The 15499-nt window shown below is 49.0% G+C and overlaps 5 protein-coding genes across 7 annotated transcripts; 3 read left to right on the forward strand and 2 right to left on the reverse strand.

The window, feature by feature from the left end:
- Window positions 1–264: 264 nt before the first annotated feature.
- On the reverse strand, window positions 265–4066 carry AAFC00_003807 (uncharacterized protein; the record flags this gene model as incomplete). Of its 2 annotated transcripts, none has more annotated exons than XM_069343333.1 (5): window positions 265–393; window positions 453–790; window positions 845–1106; window positions 1166–1864; window positions 1949–4066. In XM_069343333.1, the coding sequence occupies 5 exons, from the start codon at window positions 4064–4066 to the stop codon at window positions 265–267; spliced, it is 3546 nt and encodes a 1181-aa protein (XP_069201161.1). The 2 variants fall into 2 exon arrangements, with proteins under 2 accessions (XP_069201161.1, XP_069201162.1); XM_069343334.1 differs by having other exon boundaries at window positions 1949–4063.
- Window positions 4067–5935: 1869 nt separating this feature from the next.
- AAFC00_003808 (uncharacterized protein) lies at window positions 5936–7735 on the forward strand (the record flags this gene model as incomplete). 2 transcript variants are annotated; one of them, XM_069348115.1, is made up of 3 exons in its annotated part: window positions 5936–6139; window positions 6252–6512; window positions 6572–7735. In XM_069348115.1, 3 exons carry the CDS (start codon window positions 5936–5938, stop codon window positions 7733–7735), a joined length of 1629 nt encoding a protein of 542 aa, XP_069201163.1. The 2 variants fall into 2 exon arrangements, with proteins under 2 accessions (XP_069201163.1, XP_069201164.1); XM_069348116.1 differs by lacking the exon at window positions 5936–6139 and having other exon boundaries at window positions 6312–6512.
- A 1084-nt stretch (window positions 7736–8819) lies between these two features.
- On the forward strand, window positions 8820–10832 carry AAFC00_003809 (uncharacterized protein; the record flags this gene model as incomplete). Its single annotated transcript, XM_069343336.1, has 3 exons — window positions 8820–8847; window positions 8994–9120; window positions 9191–10832. The coding sequence occupies 3 exons, from the start codon at window positions 8820–8822 to the stop codon at window positions 10830–10832; spliced, it is 1797 nt and encodes a 598-aa protein (XP_069201165.1).
- Window positions 10833–12629: 1797 nt separating this feature from the next.
- On the reverse strand, window positions 12630–13604 carry AAFC00_003810 (uncharacterized protein; the record flags this gene model as incomplete). Its single annotated transcript, XM_069343337.1, has 3 exons — window positions 12630–12934; window positions 12994–13485; window positions 13550–13604. 3 exons carry the CDS (start codon window positions 13602–13604, stop codon window positions 12630–12632), a joined length of 852 nt encoding a protein of 283 aa, XP_069201166.1.
- Window positions 13605–14595: 991 nt separating this feature from the next.
- On the forward strand, window positions 14596–15453 carry AAFC00_003811 (60S ribosomal protein eL36; the record flags this gene model as incomplete). Its single annotated transcript, XM_069343338.1, has 4 exons — window positions 14596–14652; window positions 14842–14942; window positions 15232–15313; window positions 15373–15453. The coding sequence occupies 4 exons, from the start codon at window positions 14596–14598 to the stop codon at window positions 15451–15453; spliced, it is 321 nt and encodes a 106-aa protein (XP_069201167.1).
- Between the last annotated feature and the right edge of the window lie 46 nt (window positions 15454–15499).

Genomic DNA, 15499 nt, shown 5'->3' on the forward strand with positions numbered 1-15499 from the left:
CCTTGACTCTCCTGTTTCCTTTTTTTCTCTACTTCAGATCATGTGATGCATATACAATGATGTATTGCTTCTATACGTGTATAAATGTATATATTATGTATGCACATGTCCGTCAATCATCTACATCATCGCAGGATCCATCATGAAATCCGCAGAAAGGGGTATATATTAAAGAAAAATGCAAAGGTGAGCAGCAGGGTCGTTCTTATAGGCTTGCCACATCCCTGTGCAAATCATGAAAAGCATCGGCACTGATTCCGCTCATCAGAGACGTATGGGAATGCCGATTGGTTGCTGCGGCGGCAACACGACCTCTACTTGTCCCTGCGCGTTGTGCTTGTCCACGAGTGCCATCATACGTGGGACGAGTTGAGGCATGCGGAATGGTTTGGTCTAGTACACAAGCTAACGTTAGTCTCATGTTCAGCCGCAGAGAAGAAACATGCACTTACCACGACTTCATCCATTCCCGCCTTGATACAAGCAATGATTTGGTCCGGCCTGGCATTGGCTGTTATACCAATAATGGGCACATGGCGCGAGATCTCGCCAGTCTTCTGGAGCTCGCGGATCTGTCTCGCGCATGTCAATCCGTCCATGATAGGCATCTCCACATCGAGAAGGACCACGGACAGAGGTATTTTGCCCGTCGCAGCCGGACCGAGGAAAGTCGTGGTTCTCAGCAGTTCCAAGCCGTCTAGACCATGATCGGCCACGTGGACCATGGCGCAGCCCATCCTGCGAAGCTGTTGTGCCATGACTCTTTGGTTGATGGCGTTGTCTTCGACGACTAGTGGATAAAATCAGCAATCTTCTCTTACTCAATCACCTCGAATATGCTCACCAAGCACATGCAAGTCCTGCATCGTTATTTTGCATATCGTTGAGGTCTCCGTAGTTTCTGCGTGATTCAGAATCGGTGTTGCTGAGATATCTACCGGCTGCGAGGCTCGCTGTATTGCCTCTGGTGGTGGGTCTAGACGCGCGCTTTTGATATAGAATGCAAAGGTGCTACCTTTACCAGACTCGCTATGAACTCCAACCTGGCCACCTTGAAGTTCGATCAGCTCCCTGCTGATGAACAAGCCTAAGCCGCTACCACCATACTTAAAAAATTCACATGTCAGCTGACACGTACGATGTCAAAGTGGGTGTACCTGCTTACTTGTTTGTATGTCTTCGGGGAGGCTTGAGTGAACCGATGGAAGAGGTGCTCCATCTCAGCTCTGGTAAGGCCGCATCCAGTATCCTCAACACTGAAGCATAAAAAGATCTCTTCGCCTACAGGACCATTGTATGTTGCGACAGATCGCACTTGCGCATCGTCACGCTTCTTGTCACGAGGCTCGATGAACGTGACGGAACAGTCACCACTAGTAGGCTTCAACTGTGATGCTGCGATGCTGATGGTGATATGTCGCGTACTCGAGCTCTGAGTGAACTTGACGGCATTTGTGACGAGATTGATCAGAACCTGCGAGAGTCTGCCGGGGTCTGCAAAAACATAGTTGACTGCGAGGTCATGGTAGCTTTGTTTGATTTTGAGTGATGCTTGAATATCGGCATGCTCGAGCTCTGCCTTGACCATTCTGAGCACCGATTCCACTATCGTAGGCGGCTGAACTCTGTCCAAAGCCAGCACCAGAAGTTTCGAGTCCAGCTTGGAGAAAGTCAATACTTCATCGATGATGTTCTTTTGATGTTTAGCACAGAGTGTGATCGTCTGTGCTGAGTCGACAAGCGAAAGTCGGGCACCTGGCGTAAGTATACAGGAACCTTCTTCTGTGGCAGATGGCAGAGATAAGAGAACGTTGTCCGCTAGCTGTAATATCGACGACAATGGATTTCGCATCTCATGAGATACCTGTATTCATGTCAGAAGGCGGTCGCAGCGATGTTCATGTACAAGTCCTGAATGCAGGTTCAACTGAGGACGAAAAACCCATACCATATCAATGAAGTTCTCCGAGCTTCTCTTGTTTTCCAACGCGTCCGCAAGTCTTTCTTCCACCAATGAATCTGTGAGCTTCCTGGAGGAGACGTCTGTGAGCCAGCCATACAAGGTGACTATGTTCCCATCATCATCCTGGCGTATCTCGATGGCGGCCTCGAGCCATCTATATCCACTCGCGGAAGATGGCGATTTGACGCGAAATTCAACCTTGTCTGACATTCGGGTCTCCATCGCGGTTGCCCAGACCATGTCCACTTTTTCAAGATCGTCTTCGTAAATGGCATCTCGCCAAGCAAATCCAGTTTCGGTGGCAGTATAGAATTCGGCTCTGCTCACTCCAAGAAGCCTGAGGTATGCGTCGTTGACATATAATGGATAACCGTCGCTGGCATGAATGCACATTCCCATTGGAGCGTCGCGAACCATCCTAGTGAAATTTTGTTCACTCTTCTCTGCCTTCGTGGTTGCAACTCCAAGCTGCTGCGACAGAGCAGCGGTGATCTCTTGAGCTTTGCGCTGCTCCATAGGTAGCGAAAGCAGGGTTGTTGACTTGAAGAACAAATCACGAACAGACTCTGCAAATTGGCGACCGCTAGGGTTTAGTGGTCGCATTGGGCTAGATCCCAATACCAGGACCGCGGTCACTTGGTGACCATCGAGGCCAACGATTGGTAAGAGGAAAGCAGTATTGACAACACCTACACCTGGAACATTAACCGCCAATTCAGGGGGCAGCTTCATCTTCCTCTGTTCCAAGACAACAACATTGTTCCTGGAGCGTTGCAATGCTGCAGCTATCGCCGGAGATACAGATGAATCTTGTGTATCTATGCCAAATGCAGCCTGGAGTCGAAGCGATGCTAGATCATTCGCTGATGAGATAGCCGAGGGCATAGCATATATCATTGCATATGATACATCATTTGACTTTTCTTCTAATGTGGTGACGAATCTCGTCCAAAGGTCCTCCATACTGGAAGCCTTCGAGACATTCTGTAGAAGAGATGTGGACACTTCAAACCGATTCTCCTGCACGACAGTCTCAGTTATCTCAGTGAACTCGTTGACGAAGCCCATGAAGCGGCCCTCCGCAGAAGGAATCGGAAGGAATACGAAGTCGAAGAAAGCACTCTCGGGGAAACCATTGCGCGTTATAACAAGTTCGCGCCTTTTGTTGCGCACAGCTGTTCCTTTTCTAATTCCACGCTTGAGGATTTCGGTGAGCTCCTCGCGCATAGGAGCACCCCAGACATTGGCAAGCGGGTTCCCAAGAGGATATGGATGCATTTCGCCCACGAGAAACCTAGCGGCTGCATTGTAGAACATGTACAATTCTTCGCCCCAGTACAGAACGCGAGGTTCGGTCGACGAAAGGATGGTAGCATATGTCTGACGTAGAATCGGATCCCAATCTCGCAAGGCTCCTACGGCTGTTGTCTCCCATTCGTGTTCGACCAGAAGTTTTATCCAGGGATCGGATGTGAGATGAGGGAATGAAAGCCAGTCGACCTTCAAGTCTCCTAGAGAGCCGCTGGTGCTGCCAATGCCTGCCGTGGACTCGAGAGTCGAGAAAGAGTCTAGAGTGCAGGAGTCCGAAGATGACCACGGGTCCACCTCATGACTCTCGACAGGCGGATCGGCAAGCGCGACCACCGGCACTTTATCTGCGTCTTGAATATCTAACTCCTCAAGCTCATGAGTGTCTTGTGGTCCAGACAATTGCGTTCCCAGTGAAGCGTCGACTTGCTGTCCGGGGTCATGACCTTGTCTGCAGAAAACCGCTGTCCATGCGCCTCCAATTCTCTTGCTTGACCAGACACGAGCGGCAAAGGTTCCTAGTACTTCGGTCCTAGAAACATGCTGTGATGAGCTATCGCCCGCAATATTCGAAAGTGTGTCTACCCAATTCAAGAAAAGTGAATCATGTGACGTCTCTGCAACGAGCGCATCGAGTGCCGCATTGCGGAAAACAATCCTGGGCAAAGTCGACTGTTCGAGAACAAATGTAGGACGATCGTCATCATCAATGAAGTCGAGGAATATGCGTAGCTCCGGTATTTGTTTAGTTAAAGATGCACTGGAATGCCTTTGCAAAGTGGCCGGCGCCATCATTAGTTGGCAAGTGCCAAACACAATACAGACAATAACGTGCTTCTGATCGCTTGTCGTTCTACATATCCTGATGGTTGTGGATCACAAGTCATAATTCCAAGGTAGCCATTTCTCAATGAACATGGTGCGACTGCATATATAAAAGCCTCTCAATGGCAAAAATTAGTGTGTAATGAGTAGTCCTGATTTCTGAGTCGGACGACTCAATTGGTGCGTGGTACAGTGGAAACGTTAAAGATCTAGACTTGTAGACCCCTGCTCTCATGTCATGCCATAATAAAGCTAAAGGCTCTTTCTGATTCATGCCTCGATCAAAATGTATATCAAGATGACTTACTGCGGCCTACCTTGACTTCGAATGTTGTTCGAACGTCATTGTTTTTATTTACAATCTCTTATACCTTTGTACATTTACTCTGGTAGAGATACTGTACCTTATGCTCACCCCACGGCCATACAGCTGTGCAGCAAGGAAGATCTGCAATAGCTACTTAAGCATTCTGTCGTCATCCGCCTTAAAGCTCAGACACGATCGACATGCCTGTACTAGCTGTAGCACAGATTAAAACACCTTGGGCATCCACCGTGGTATTATTGCAATAACTATTGCACTTGTACACAGATCACGCATCACAGCAGGGAGGTCGTGTAGCGTCGCATATTTTGCTAATCACTACATGCAGACATCTTAGGTATGACCTCGCTACTTGGTGAAGATGTATGATCATGGTCATGTTCATCTGTCCTGCTACTTCGTATAATTAGAGGAGTCGATGAACAGGTCCATCGATAACCAGCCAATCATCTAACATTGACACAGTACTGTACCTTGTCATTGCGCGTGCTAAAGCTGAACATAGTAGAGACTCCCGATCCAGCCTGGCTCCAAGGTGGCTCGCAGTCCTGTATGTGTTCAGCATAGGTAAGTCAGTCATGGACGTGGTCATGATCGCTTCTGCTGATAATCTGGAGGTACAGTACCAAGGTAGGAGTACGACGAAACCGACATTATATCCTTCAGGCCACACCATAGCTTATGAGTCGATAAGTCGTCTAACCATATCAGATGCTGCAATGGCTTCCCCTTCGCAAGCCATTCCTAATCAGACAAGTGGTCTTCGAGCTACCATAATTGACTGCAATGGCCTATACCAGGTGGCCGTCGATGTTATTGTACCAACGATGGTATGAGGCCCGCAAGGACCCACGAACAAGCTTCTTCGTACATTTTATATCGTAAGCGAGGTCAAAAGTACTGTACTGTACCTTACCTTAGCTGAGCTTAGATACTGTACATGGACAACTATTGGCTGAAGCATCTGCTGTAAAGTACTTTAGATACTGGCATCTGCACTTGATAATTAAGACCTTCCTTCAAATATGTACAGTAATTTGCGCTTTACCCAACAAACATAACATACTGTAGTTCCCTTAGGCCACAGCGCACTAGGACGCGCCACTGGATTTTATAGCTTCTTCCAGCTATGTTAAGGACAGCAGCTGCTTTGATCACGCCGGACTGTGCAATGTGGAGAAGCGCGTAGCTACCTTTGGGGTCATTCGAGTAAGACAACCAGGCTGAGGTAGAGCGTCAACGGCCGGTGTGGAGCTGTTAGGAATGGCGCATGTCTTGCCCCGCGATTGAGCCCGATCACACTTTCATCATGGCAATATTGCAATGATGATCAAGCATGTCAGAAAAAGGTAGGTACCTACCGAGATAATGTAAGGCTACCTGACATACTGTATTCATCTCGCTACCCGAGTGAGCGGAGATCTCGTCGCTCTGCCTCCAAGAACCACGTTTTATTCATGCTCAATTCCGTTTGAACCTTCGTACAATACGAACTCGATGTTGTTTCAAGGGTGATGCTTCGTTCTACGGTGCTGCTTGCCGTTTCAGGCACCTTCCTGGAGCAGACGACGAGATTCGAGAGCATAATCTCACTAGCGGGCTCATTCCTCGTATGGTTTCTGGTCACACTTATCGTTCAGTTACCTATTATTCTCACTTGGAAGCTTCTCGTTTACCCATTATATCTGAGCCCTTTTCTGAAGCTACCACAAGCACCGGTTAGTCTCACTTTTGAAAGCAATCCATGTCTCTACCAAAGTTCCACTGTTTGAAGAGTCGAAAGAAAGAAATACGTAATGACTGACTGAGTCCTCACTCACGCTCTTGTAGCAACCAAGATCATGGGAACGCTTTCTCAGAGAGCCCACAGCAGATGATTGCCTGAATTGGATGCAGACCATACCGAACGATGGCATGATACGCTATCTTGGTCTTCTGAATACGGAGAGAATACTCCTCACCAGCCCTCAGGGGATAGCAGAATGCTTGCAGACTAACCCATACAATTATGTCAAATCGAAAGGCATTCGAAGGATATTGCTATGGCTCCTTGGCGATGGCCTCGTTGTCTCGGAGGGAAGTGAACATAAGGTAGACTATCATTTGGTTCATTGCTGTGGCTTCTACAGCGACTAACGATTCCATTGTAGTATCAAAGAAAGTACATGATGACTGCCTTCAATTTTCGAAGAATCAAAGACCTTTACCCGTTGTTCTGGCATAAGGCCAGCGAATTCTGCCAGACATTGGATGATCATGTCCGAAAAGCTTCCAAGAATACTGAAGTCAGTGTGGCTACAGTCGAGATTACCCAATGGAACTCTAGAGCATCACTAGACATCATTTGTGCTGCAGGATTTGGAGAAGACTCGAATGCTATACAAAATCCAGACTCTGAGTTCTATCGTAACTACAGGCTTGCTTTCATCCCAAGCGAAGGCGCGAAGAAAGTGCGACTCCTGGCTCTGCTCTTTCCAATCTGGGTATTGAGACGACTACCTATGCAGCGTATACAGGACATCCATGCCGCCGAAGGAGCAGTGAAAGAACAGATCCAGAAGCTCTTGGCCGAGAACCGGAGGGCCCTCGGCAAGAGCGACGCAAAGGAGAAGCTTGATATGATCTCTGGAGCCCTTCGTACGGGTGCATTCACTGACGAGAACCTTCTTGACCAGTCCATGACATTGTTTGCAGCAGGGCATGAAACGGCCAGTAGTTCGTTGGGTTTTGCCATATATCTATTGGCAAAGAATCCTGACGTGCAACGAAGACTTCGTGAAGAAGTCCGGTCAAGGCTGCCCTCGCCGTCTGAACATGCCACGATGACGCCCGAAGTACTAGATTCACTAACATATCTACATGCAGTATGTCAGGAAAGTCTAAGACTATATAATCCTATTCCTATCCTGCATCGCACAGCTGTCGTGGATACGACTTTACTAGGAATGAAAATACCGAAAGGAACTGACATACGGATTCCTAGCTGGGCGCTTTCCAAATCAGAGCATCTATGGGGCAGCACAGCTCTACGATTCAGACCCGAGCGATGGCTGGAAGGTAGTAAGGAACAAGCCAGCAAAGGAGGCGCGGAAAGTCAGTACGGCTTCATGGCCTTTTCATATGGCGCGCGCAGTTGTATAGGTGCCGCGTTCGCCAAAGCCGAAATCGCGGCGTTGCTGGCTGCCGTTATTGGAAGATTCAATGTTGAGCTGGCTGATATGAGAGAGGACGAAGAATTGTTAGTTGAGCATGGAGTTGTAGTGAGGATCGAGCGGGGTTTAAATGTCAGGCTCACGCCTATCCCGGGGTGGTAATCGGAATTGGACAACATGATATCAGTGCCACAGGACAATACAAGATGCAGAGACTGTGCTCACTTGACATTCGACTGCCTGCGCATTGTTGCGCAGAGGCCTGGTACTGCAAGGTCACTTAAAAAAAAAGGCAGGGAATTGAGTCACGGGCAATCTTAGAATTGTTGGCGGTTGTAAAGCGAATGTCGTTTGCAAGCAGCACTAATGAGGATGTGATTTGAAAATACTTTTATGATACGGTACCATGCACTGAGGTACCCAGCTAAGCTGAGAAGTCTCGGCGGAAAAGATTGTACAGAAGAGCGTTTGTCGATACGCGTGCGCGCGTTTCGACAACCTACCTTGCCTTTCAGTGCTTGTAGGGCTATTATGAAATTGCCCTAAACAAGCCCGCGGCAATTCGCAGAATCTGATCTCAAGTGAATCCTCTCATAACATATTGAGAAAATGAAGACTCGAAATCGAAGAGATGTGCCGAAGATCATTGACTTCTCCTCCACCCGCCCGTAGGCTAGGAGGAGACGTCACCCATAATCCTTTGCTTTTCTTTCTCTCCACTTGACATGACGGTTTTCGGTCTCATGGAGCCTCACGAAGAGGCGTCTCCAACGAAAATGCTTTTAGTCAGTGTTTATAATTTGCGTTATTGTTAAGAAAAAAGAGAAAGAAAGAAGCAAGCCAGGACGGCGGAAGTTTCTGTTTTGAGGTGTCCACGAGAAAAGCGAACGCACGGTCTTCTCTCTCGTGCGCTTCGACTTGCCTTAGGCTCTCTTCTGACGGCGAATGTTCGGGATATCTCATTGTATCATAGAGAAGAGGAAGGAAAAAAGAGGGTATAGAGGCGGGGCTAACACATTTAACCCACTTTGACCTTGGCGGGAAGCCACTCAGAAAGATTGGCAAATATTTATGCCCCTCCACCTTGCTGTTGCTGTTGCTGCTACTGCCATTTCTTGTCTGAGCATTGGTGTGACTTTTTTCTTCGGTCGGTGCCGTCCGTGATTCAATTTAACCCATTTCTTTGCCTTCCTTGTCTCGCCTGTCTATTGCTCTGAAGCTATCTCTTATACACATATACTTCAAAATGGCCTCAAATGATCCCCAGAAGATCGGTAAGCTTTCTTTTCCCCAATGACGAAGGAGCTCCGGGTACTACCAGCATTGGTTCCCCATTCTCACCTTACTCTCGCTGCTATTTCTGCTTATGGTGTTGATGATGTTGCTGTTGGCTGACCACGATGTATCTTCTCTCGTACAGCTATCTTGTCGGTCTATGACAAGACTGGCCTTCTCGACCTGGCCAAGGGTCTGATCAAGAACAATGTCCGTCTTCTCGCATCTGGCGGTACGGCCAAGATGATTCGCGAGGCCAACTTCCCTGTCGAGTAGGTCTTCCTTTTACCAGTCTAGCCACTCCCTACATGACCATCATGCTGATGGCTGTTCTTTCTCCAGAGACGTGTCAGCAATCACAAAGGCACCTGAGATGCTTGCTGGTCGTGTCAAGACTCTTCACCCGGCAGTTCACGCTGGCATCCTCGCCCGTGACCTTGCTTCGGACGAGAAGGATCTGGCCGAGCAGAGCATCAACAAGGTCGACTACGTTATCTGCAACCTGTACCCCTTCAAGGACACCGTCGCCAAGATCAACGTTACCATCCCCGAGGCCGTCGAAGAGATTGACATTGGTGGTGTTACTCTTATCCGTGCTGCCGCAAAGAACCATTCCAGGGTGACCATCCTCAGCGACCCCGCCGACTACCACGACTTCCTCTCCGAACTTGAGAAGGGCGATGTCAGCAGCACCAGCAGACAGCTCTTTGCTCTCAAGGCTTTCGAGAACACTGCCGACTACGATGCCGCCATCTCTGACTTCTTCCGCAAGAAGTACGCCGGTAACGGTGTCCAGCACATCTCCCTTCGCTACGGAACAAACCCCCACCAGAAGCCCGCTGCTGCCTTCATGAAGGACGAGAAACTCCCATTCAAGGTCCTCTGCGGTTCTCCTGGTTTCGTCAACCTCCTCGATGCTCTGAACGCATGGCCTTTGGTCAAGGAGCTTACTCAGGCTCTTGACTTCCCCGCCGCTGCTAGCTTCAAACACGTTTCCCCGGCTGGCGCTGCTATTGGTGTGCCATTGAACGCTGTCGAGCGCAAGGTCTACATGGTCGACGACATCGAGGGCATCGAGACTTCTGGTCTTGCACAGGCTTACGCAAGAGCTCGTGGTGCCGACCGCATGTCCAGCTTCGGTGACATGATCGCTCTTTCCACCGAGGTCGATGTTCCCACCGCCAAGATTATCTCTCGTGAGGTTTCTGATGGTGTCATTGCTCCCTCTTACTCCAAGGAGGCTCTCGAGATTCTGAGCAAGAAGAAGGGTGGCAAGTACCTCGTTCTCCAGATGGACCCCGAGTACGAGCCTGCTGCCCAGGAGATGCGCACTGTCTACGGCATCACCCTCACTCAGCACCGTAACGACGCCAAGATTACCCCCACTGGCACTTTCGGCACCATCATCACTCCCAAGGACTCTGCACCCCTCCCCGAGTCCGCTCTTCGCGACATGACTGTCGCCACTATTGCGCTCAAGTACACCCAGTCCAACTCCGTGTGCTACGCTCTCAACGGCCAGGTCATCGGTCTCGGTGCCGGTCAGCAATCTCGCATCCACTGCACTCGTCTTGCAGGCGACAAGGCAGACAACTGGTTCATGCGCTTCCACGAGCGTGCCCTTAACATCAAGTGGAAGAAGGGCACCAAGCGTCCCGACAAGAGCAACGCCATTGACATGCTCTGCAGTGGAGTTGTCCCTGCCACTGGCGAAGAGAAGGAAGATTATGAGAACAAGTTCGAGGAGGTTCCTGCTACCTTCACCGCCGAGGAGCGCAAGGAGTGGTTGAGCAAGCTCTCCGAGGTCGCTGTGTCTAGTGACGCCTTCTTTCCCTTCATTGACAACGTCTTCCGCGCTGCCAGATCAGGTGTCAAGTACATTGCCGCTCCCACCGGTAGCCAGAACGACGGTGTTGTTTTCAGCACTGCCGAGAAGCTCGGTATCACCTTTGTCGAGCAGCACACTCGCCTCTTCCACCACTAAAGGAAGAGGTGGTTTTAAGTGGTAGAAGCACATTGAATATCATTTGTCACTTCTACACGCTTGAGGACAAGCAACGAGACTTGATTTCGTAGTAGATCTAGGTCACTGTCACCTTGTCTTCTATGATCTTTGTTCAACACATAACTTTTCTTTTCCTCTTTTTGCCATTTCAACTTGACGTTTGCGAAACGCGTGGCGTTGGGTGTGTCTTAACGATTTATATTGATGAAACGACGAGAGAAAACAAAACCGATTTAGCGTCACCAGAGGGAGAGAATGGTGAGGTCTTCTGGGCGTGGATAAAGAATTCAACTTTGGAAGAGATGTGGAGGGAGAAAAGCAATGATACCAAGAGGAGAGCAACGTACATGAGATCACCGGAAGTGGAATAGAAAGCAGCAGTGGCAACGCGATTTGCATGAGAAGAACAATTTCTTTATTTTCCCGTCATACTTGACTGTGCCACATGTGAAATATCTCTTGCCTCTCCAAAAGTCAAGAAGTTTCATCAATCCTCGGCAATGTTTAACTCAGGTCGGTATCAAGGTATAACCAGAGCGCTCTCGATAAGATGAGATAAAGGTGCCGTACAACCACAGTAAGTACCTAGGTACGATACATCGGCTTCACTTATCAAAAAAAAAAAAGGCACGCACAGTGCATCACCTAAACATCCAAAGGGAACAAGAATGCTCCGAATGACACGCAAGAAAAGGACCAACAGCATAGCACAGCCCAGCCCAGCGCAAGCTCAGAAACAGTCCAGAAAGGAAACACGATCCACAACCAAGCTCACGACCCATACCTCTCCACCGCTAATCCTGCGTCGATAATCCTGCGTCGATCGATCGATCACGAATAGGCGAAAAGGATATTTATATCCGTAAGGTACTCTCCCTACGCTACATACTGTGCATAACCCGGAGATGGAAACAGGGAGGCATGCATTGGTCTATGAGCGAGTACAACTTGGTCGAAACATGGTGGCTTTCTGGTTCGCATATGATGATCGTGTTCAAGGACGCGCGCGGTCTAAGAACGGAAATGGGGTGGTTGACTGCAGAGCCGCCTGCCTGGTTCGTCGTTGGTCTGGTCAGGCAGAGTGAAGAAGATTAGAGAGAGGGAATAGTTTCATGTATACTTTGCTTTATTCAATTTTCGATCTTCGAATTATGCATTTGTATTTATAGTAATCGAAAATACGTATGCTGCAGGCGCTTGGAAGTAGAAGACGTATGTACAGGGGAAGCATAAGCGCTTGCATTGACTTCTTTACAAGATCGAGGCGGTGGAAATGTGAGTTTTCAGAGTAGATCAAGATTAGAAAGAGATGATTGCTTGGTATCGAAAAACCACATATATGTGACAGAAATACAGGGAAACAGAAATTGAGAAGGAGGGGAAAAGCCCATGGAGCGCCGTCTGGAAGAGTCTCATCTAAATCTCCAGCCCCGGATCCGTCGCTTGAATGTCCATCATGAAACGTTCTCTCGAATTAGATGTATATTGGTGAGAGAGGTAACGTGGGGTATATGTTGTTGCTTTGATCAGGACAGTCAGGATGGTGATCCATTTTTGCGACTCATTTATGCGTGTAGAGTTTGGTCTTTTGTTTTGGCGGGGATGATGGCTTTCCTGTCCTCCTGGGTCCTCGAAGATAAGTTTCGAGTAGTGGTTCATCGTCACTTTCGTTTTTCCTTGCCATGAAACAGCGGCGCGGCTCGGAAGCATGTACAGGAAATTCGTCATTAAAAACAAGGGTCAAATTTGAACAGTAGATCGCAATTTGCCTCCGTTTTAGAAGTTTCGGCTGGGAGCGACAGAGTTCTCGTTAGAGGCGGAATAAAATCCACCCGTCTGCTGCATTGGTAGACGACTGTCGTACGACGAGGTTTCGGCGTATACTGGACCACCGGACACAGAAGGACCATTGACGTCGTTAGGACCCATCTCGATGCTAGGGAAGCGGTTGTGCTTGCTATGCACTGCTGGGAGGAAGTCCATGACGAACGATCCGACGTAGAAGATGTAGATCAGAGACACAGTCCATTCGAGAACGGCGGCGCGGTTGTAGTGGTGTTGTTTGCTCATTACAGCAAAGGCTGTATCAAGAGTGTTAGCGACCTTGAAAACGACCGAAGCGAAAGCAAAGAATACTGACCAATTGCGAGACAAAGTTCGACGATGATGAAGCAAAGCTTGATCCAGAAGGACGCACGAAGGATGCGGTGCTCGCGGTAATGGATCCCGAGGCGTTGGTATTCCGCGCAAATGAAAATCGCAGAGATGATGTATCCGGCGATGAACACGACAAGCATGGCATCGTGGGTCGAGTGATAATGCACGGTATCGAAGATGGTAAGGAAGATCAAGCCCAATGCGCCGATGACTGCAAAGGTGATAGCTCCGATTGACAGCCACTTTTGAGCCCAAGAGGTGTTGTGCGCCAGACGACCTCTATGTCTGAGCCATCTTTCGGCAATGAAAGTGCCATCAAAGATGACGACCGTTACTGCGGAGCCGGCAATGAATAGAGGCTTCATGTTGGTGGCACCGATATCCGAGATATAAGCAATATGTTGATTCGGGTCCATGTCAGCATAGTGAGGTTTGCCATTTGTCACCCACACGAGCAGCATGCCCAACAATGTGCCTGAACAAGCATCTACGTCAGCACATGATTCCTTTTTCGTAGGCGAGGGAGACCAAAGACTTACCAAGCCAACATAATGCTGCGAACAGCGGAAATATCCAATATGATATGCCGTACATGGCTGATGTAGAAGATATTGAGTCTGATGAAAGTAGTTTAAGAGCGACGTAGAGAAATCCTGCGCTTCCTCAAGTCTTTGGGTCTATTAACGCTGATGTTCGTTGATCGCGTGCTCCCGTTGTTGTGGATACTTGAGAGATTAAACCCCTGGCTTTGACTTGGTCTGTTTATTGATCCGAAGAGGGGACGAAGCGTGGATGAAGAGACGAGCGACGCTGAGCGCAAGAGGGAGCGGAGTGGACAATTATGTAAGATACCCAACAACAGCAGGATGTGAGAGCAAGAACAAACCTTCGCAATAAAGAGAGGCAGTGTTTGTAAGGCAAGTCATACGGTGCATTTAGATTCAATTGGTGACGACTGACAAGATTTCTAATTCGTGCTTACGACGTCATCCCGTCCAGTTTCCGATGGGAGTTGCGGAGAGGGCGGGTCTCTTCTTCTCTCAACACTACTGTAATCTCACTACGCACCACGCATAAGTACAGTACTTTAAGTGCTGTACAAGAGTCTAGACGTCTTTACCAGACCCTCACGTACCTTGCCTCTGATTCCGGAGATGTTGTACCTGACCAGGGACTCTTCATACGTGAATGTGATTCTGCGACGCTGAGGCAGACTCACAGATTGAGACTGCGGTATGCGGCGAAACGCCTCGAGAAAGGCTTGTCTTGCAAATCTCTGCAGTGCCTGCATAATGTGGCTGGGTTTCGATGAGAAATGTGCCCGTAGAGTTCCAGGGCCGAACGCTTGAGCCGCCCGGAAACCGCGATTGTCTGAGTCGCGAAGCACTTGCATCACGGAATTTTGCCCTGTCTTCTTCCGTCCTTTCACGTGATCGACCACTTTTCGACCCCGGATAGAACAAAATGTTCACCCGAAGATTTGCCATTAGCGCTTGGCGAAACCACACACCTTTTCGGAGAGCGAAAGTCCTTGACTTTTACGAAGTGTGCGACGTCGACTAACCAACACAGCAACACCGTCAAGATGCCCAAGGAAGTCAAGCAGAAGAGCGGCATTGCCGTTGGCCTTAACGCTGGTTACGTACGTTCTTACCACAGCAGCCGCTGTTGTCCATATCGGCACTTTTTTCTTCGGTTGGAGTGATAGCTCAGGCAATGCATGAGAAAGATGATCTTAGGATCAGCCGTCATCCCGATCATTGAGGAAGATGCGCGCGACAACTGACCGCTCGAGAGATGTGTGCTAACCAGATTTTTTCACTTTATACAGAAGGTCACCCCTCGCCAGCCTAAGCCCCGTGTTTCCCGCACCAAGGGCCACCTCTCCAAGCGCACCGCTTTTGTACGCGACGTCGTCAAGGAGGTCTCTGGGTACGTTATCTGAACAAGAACAAGAGCGAAGAGGAAGATTGAAAAATGCACAACACCACAATCGGCCTGGTCAAGAGCATGGTTCTGGTTGAAGAGGAAAAAGTCCTATCCGCAGGAGAGAAGAGGATTTCAACAAGTCTCTTTACTCGGGATATCGCAATATACCAGACCACACCTTGCTACTTCCAGAGCTGGCCCCATCACCACACATTCCCCTCACATATCCACTCAACCAAACTTGGAGGTTCTGTCTACGAACACGAGCTGACGAGTATTTCTTTGATTACAGTCTCGCCCCTTACGAGCGCCGTGTCATTGAATTGCTCCGCAACTCCAAGGACAAGCGTGCCCGCAAGCTCGCAAAGAAGAGAGTAAGTCTACCTCCCTCGATGTGCCGACGACGAACAGAAATGCTGACTTTTTCTCTCAGCTCGGTACCTTCGGCCGTGCCAAGGCCAAGGTCGAGGAGATGACCAACGTCATCGCTCGCTCCAGGACCGCCGCTCACTAAGCGTAGTCTTTCGAAAACAAAAGACATGACGAAGCTTGGTGCAACC

The sequence above is a fragment of the Neodothiora populina genome, assembly GCF_041146345.1.
Source record: "Neodothiora populina strain CPC 39397 chromosome Unknown canker_contig_16, whole genome shotgun sequence".
In the NCBI taxonomy this organism is placed as follows: domain Eukaryota; kingdom Fungi; phylum Ascomycota; class Dothideomycetes; order Dothideales; family Dothioraceae; genus Neodothiora; species Neodothiora populina.